This window comes from Parasteatoda tepidariorum, chromosome 1, assembly GCF_043381705.1.
Source record: "Parasteatoda tepidariorum isolate YZ-2023 chromosome 1, CAS_Ptep_4.0, whole genome shotgun sequence".
NCBI lineage: Eukaryota > Metazoa > Arthropoda > Arachnida > Araneae > Theridiidae > Parasteatoda > Parasteatoda tepidariorum.
In genome coordinates, this window is record NC_092204.1 from 100,137,175 (window position 1) to 100,142,906 (window position 5,732).

The 5,732-nt window shown below is 30.6% G+C and overlaps 1 protein-coding gene across 1 annotated transcript; it reads right to left on the reverse strand.

Annotated features, from left to right (window-relative positions):
• Nucleotides 1–4,834: 4,834 nt before the first annotated feature.
• LOC122271518 (uncharacterized) lies at nt 4,835–5,491 on the reverse strand. Its single transcript, XM_043053094.1, has one exon. It carries the CDS (start codon nt 5,489–5,491, stop codon nt 4,835–4,837), a length of 657 nt encoding a protein of 218 aa, XP_042909028.1.
• Between the last annotated feature and the right edge of the window lie 241 nt (nt 5,492–5,732).

The following is a 5,732-nucleotide window of genomic DNA, read 5'->3' on the forward strand; positions in this document are numbered from 1 at the left end:
CAAAAAACTATTCTGTCCATGTGAGATTTTCATTTGCAATAGTTTGTCAAGATGATATATCCACGATATTTTGGCTGAAGAACTATATCCCGAAACCATCTGCTATAGACTGTCATAAAATTGACACCAATAGAGCGTATTTAACCCTTGGTTCTTAAAAAAGGTAAAGTTAAAAGAAACTGCCATTAATCGCAACTGCCACTACTCAACTTTTTTAAAAATGCAACAACTAATAGTTTTTATACTTTATAAGACAATGGTAGGTAAGTAGATAAGACAGCTCAAATTAATAACAATATGATAGGACTGCTTCGCACATAAAACGCTTCCAGTCTCATTTGTTAATAAAAATGCCATCTCGTACTGAGTAGGCAAAACAGTAGGAAAAATGCCCGTATCATGATCTAACGTTGAATAATCACTATGTCTTCTAAGCAACTTCCACGCAGCAACCAGGAGGAACTAAAAAAAATTAACTTGAAGAGTATAACTCGTAGCTACCTTTCGCACACCTTTACATATTCGTTTAAAAAGTTAGCAATTGGAAATCTACTTGGTGCCTAGGCGATAGCAGTTGGCGCAACTGCTCACAATACAGAAGTATCCCTAAACGGGAATTAAAAGTTTAATGAGGATTTCTATGTCGTTACCTATGGCAAAATATTCATAAATTTCCAGCGGTCCACGAAAAACTAAGAAAACATCACAGAATGGGAGTAACTGAAAGAAGATAAGTTGTAGCAACCCTCAGGATAACTTCTACATACTTCTTTTTAAATTTTTGCTAAGTACAAATTCTTTCTTTTTTTTCTTTAGCTTTTGTAGTTGGCACAATCTAGTACAAATAGGGAAACATCCCCTTTTATTTGCCTCATAAAATTAGAGGAGATATCTATAACATGAACTGTGACAGAATGATCGCCACGTTTTGGCAACTTGTGGTATCGGAGAAACTAAAAAAAAAAAAGAAAAAGTTCACCGAAAGGGACCAACTCGAAAGATATAAATCGTAACCATTTGGCAAACATCCATGTTTTTTTTCTTTAGATTGCAAGTTTATATCTATTTGGTAGCTTGGCAATTGCAGTTAGTGCGACAGATTATGATACAGAAATATCCCCTAAAATTAGTGAAACAGAAAAATATACATTATAATATTGATGTAGATGTGTTAATAAGAAAGAAAAAACATTGGTATTTACATATTTAGGAAATCTGGGAGCACATCAGCACTACTAATTTAACTTTCACCTATGAAGCCCGTGCTCTTTGTTATTTTTATATATATATATTACGATCATCGTTCCATTTTGTTTCTTTTTTGTAGTATACTGAATAAATAGTTAGTTTAACTTAAAGATGTCATGTTCAGTCAATACTTGCATAACTCAATAATTTCTACATATAAATCAAGCAAATATTCTTTTCTACTCTGGAAGATTTGTTTATCATCACTTGTAATAATCAACAGGTCTTGGTAACTTCCAGTGGCTATCATCACACTGAAAACAAAAACAAGGGAAAAAACTGAAAACATGAGAAGAAACTCAAAGGGTATATCTTGTAGCCACTACCCCCTGGCATACCTCTACAGGTTTTCTTTATGTAAATGTATGCAAGTTTGAAATCCACAATAGTAGGTGCAACGAGTCTCAGAAGGAAAATATCCCCGTTACTCATATTTTAGTGTGTAAAGTCGACCATCTATCTATTATATATAATTCTCTTACGTGGCTCCCAAATTTTGGCTGTATTTCTTTTCCACCGGTGGCAACGTTTGCTTTGTTTTGTTTACATTTTGATAACACCAAAGCATTCTGCCTTTTAATGATGTGTTTCTGATCTAATATATATAATTCTCTTACGTGGCTCCCAAATTTTGGCTGAAGTACTTTGTACAGCTAAATAAGATTCTTTTCACAACACTTAAATATTTACTTTATTTTCTTCATATATCAGTCGGCAAAGAATTCTGTTAGGTTAAAAAACATTTCGCCCAAAAAATAACGAATTCTAAAAGAAATAAAAATAAACAACTTAAAAAATAAAAATGCTGTTGCCAGCCATAGAATTTTTTGAAAGTTAACTTAGCAACATAAATCAAAATGACATAGAAGCGCAACTAGATCAAAATTATGATACCTGAGCGCTTGACGTAACAAATCCTTCAATTCTAAAAGTGTTGTATCGCCAAATGCCCAAATTAACAATTGTGTTCTTAAAGAAATTCTATAAAAAGTTTTAAATAAACAACCTACTTCTACAACTGCTTCTTGAAGAACTTGGCTCATTGATTAAAAATATTGTTTTAATTTTACAGTACTAACTTTACTTCTACTTTCATTATTGCTATGACCCTCTTTCATTACATTTTACAACTTCATGCTAAATTTGAGGACTTTAAGTTGTTTTGTGGTTGAATACTGACATTTAGAAATGTGTACATAAAAAAAAAAATATTTAGAGGTTAAGAGTTGCCTCAGAAAAATTTGAATTGTTGACATTGAACTTAACAATGGAAACAATCGTTTTTGTGAAAAATTGAATTGTATTGTTGACATCAAAACTAAAAATATTGTGTTTCAACTTAACAATACTACCTTAATTTATACTTTAGAATTGCCTCGGAGAAATTTGAATTGTTAGCAATGACTTAAACAAAAAGTTTTATTTTAACTGACAAATACTATATTATAATTTTAACTTTTTCTATGACTATACTCATTTTCTTACTCTTTTCTTTGTTTTTTATACATTTTATATTTTTGTGATAAAATAAAAAACTTATAGTTGTTCTGCTTCTGAACACTGATGAAAACACAAAATGATGGGCTTCATCAACAATCAAAAATATATACATTTATTTTACAAATTCCATATTATTAGGGTGGCGCCCTTCAGAGAATTAAAAATACAAAATTATCTTCATCAAAGCCGATGCTTTACATCCGGCGTTCAGTGGCAGACTACTATTTCATATTGTTTTACAACACATGGCTTTAGCCCTCTGGTGGGAAAGACTTTAAAACAAAACTTACAACAGTTACTTTTCTCAACAACTGAAATTTAGAATAGTGTGATTAAGAAAAATATGTGAACTGTTTGCAATTTCAAATTAATATTGAAATGTACAGGTTTAGAATTTTCTACAGTGAAAAGTTTTCGGAATTTATTATTTCAAAAAAGTATGCAAAAGCTAGACGTTAAGAACGTATCCAATGAGCGAGCAAAGCGATCCGAAATGAACTGCGAAAGCAGTTCCGGGGGTTGGCGAGCGCCAGCGAGCAGGGGGCGAAGCCTCCTAGTGATTAATAATATTTAAGTATTATCTGCAGAATAATGTTTGATATTAAAGCTTTAAAACGGACATTTTTTTTTACATAAGATCGCAACTAGTTTAACTCAGTATTTCAAAATTAATATTCCTTCATTAAGCTTTGGGGCCATCAGAATACTTTTAAAAAAATCGTGAATTTATTAAACATATCTTAACTGCACAGCAATCGTTTATAAGGGCCTGTATTTCCTCTCTTTACATTTTATGCTCAGTAAATGAGAATCAGCAAATTCTCTTTCCTTTTTCCGAAATCGTTACGTTTTGTCTTAGTTTGTTAAACTTTGCAAAGGAGAGGCTTAGAAAATTTGCTTATATTTCAAGCAGAATTAACTACAATAATCATTTACTTTTTTCGATAGTGAAGCATTATAATTGATTGAGTATAGTAATAATTGATTAAATAGTAATAATTGAATTAAGTAATAAAAGAACTTATCATTGAATTTGTCGTATATATTCACAACCTGATATAACAGGCGTGCAGCAACAAAATATAAATAAAAGCTAAGTAGCGTCGTCTAGTGTAGGGGTAGCAATCCTTGTGTAGAAGTTGGGCCCACGGAAAAGGAGTAAAAAGTTGAAACTCAGTATCGTTTAATCCACTTGTAAAACGAAAACTCAATTAATTGAAAGCAATGTGAAACATTACTTTCGAGCCTATGTGGTGGATCAATTTTAATTTTTCATCTATTTTCATTTTTCTTCTTATTTTTCTTATTATTATTCTAATTAAACCTGGAATAAAATGCTGCATTGTAGAATTACTTTATGTAATATTTTTAAAAAGTTAAATAAAACTGTCAAGCATTTTTTAAAAAATTATTACTATTTTACCTCATGACTTAAAGGAAAATGGAATTATATTGTTATGCTGTGTTATTTTCATTCCAGAGATATAATAGTCTTTTAACTAGTATAATATTATTTGAATAGCTAGTACATTACAAAAAACCGATTATAATGCTTCTTATAATTTTTATGAATTCACGAATTCATAAAAATTGCTGTTTTTCGTTCGGGGAATGTAAAATTATTACAACAATAATTTATTATTAAAAGAAAAACATGAATAAATATTATAAATTAAGATCACTGCTTCGGAAGACATACAAGATTATTTAAAATACGTGATTATTTATTTTAAAATGTTGTTTGGTTGAATAACACAGAGGCTAATGCCGGCAAATAAAGTATTTATTAAAACATAATATGAGGAAACAATAGTTCGCACACACAGTGCTACACATCTGAATCAACCAACAACTAGTCAGCTTCTTCAACAAATATATATCTATTTCCCCTATCGGGAAGTCGTTGTATTACATCACGCAACTCGCGCAACTTATTTGAGAAGGAGAGGAAAAATGAGATTTTATTTACATATTAACAACACTCCCCCAGCGAATAAATACACATTTTTCCACTAAATATAAAACATAAATATACTAAATTTCTCATACAACTTAAACTTATTAACAATTAATCAATTAAATTTATTTACGACACAGTCCAAGTGAGCTTGTCAAAAGTTACAGCTTTAGTTAGGAAATCTGCGATTATTTCGTCCGTTTGCACATACTCTACTTTAATAATTTTGCCAATTATATCCTTTACGTAATGAAGCTTCAAATTTATATGTCTCGTTCTAGAAGATGATTTTGCACTATTCAACCAATCAATTGCAGATTGATTGTCAGACGAAATGGTCACAGGTTTCTTTACAAATATAGAACAATACAATTCTTTCAATAAAATTAATATCCACATTAGTTCTCTACAGACACCACCTAAAGAAACAAGTTCCGTTTCACAAGTAGATAGAGCAACTGTTTTTTGTTTATTGCTCTTCCATAAAATTAAAGAATCACCTAACATTACAATTTCTCCTGAAAATGATTTCCCATTTTCAGCATTTCCCCAGCTTGAATCGGCATGAGCATTCAAAAGTCCTGATTTGTTACTAAAAAATAATTTCTTATCCTTTGTACCATTGAGATATTTTAACACTCTTTTAGCTAAATTAAAATGTCGTTTCTCAGGTTTATGATAAAATTGAGATAAGTAGCTCATGACAAATGCTAAGTCAGGTCGTGTTCTGTTCGAGAGATATAAAAGTTCCCCTATTAATTCTTGATATTGTGTTTGGTTAACCATTTCGTTTGAACAATTAAAACTCCTATCCTCACCTCTTACGATTGGTGTTTTTGCACATTTAGAATCAAACATACCATGTTTCTACAGTAAATAGTTTATATATTCAGTTTGAGACAAAGTTACGCCCTTCTCACTTTTATTTATTTCTATACCTAGAAATTTATTCTCTTTACTTTCTTTCACTTCAAATATCCGAGATAATTTTCCCACTATATCATTATACATTTGTAGATCTGAATAA

Excerpts from the sequence above, each read along its gene's own strand:
- LOC122271518 (XM_043053094.1), bottom strand. The coding sequence starts at position 5,491 with ATGGTTAACCAAACACAATATCAAGAATTAATAGGGGAACTTTTATAT.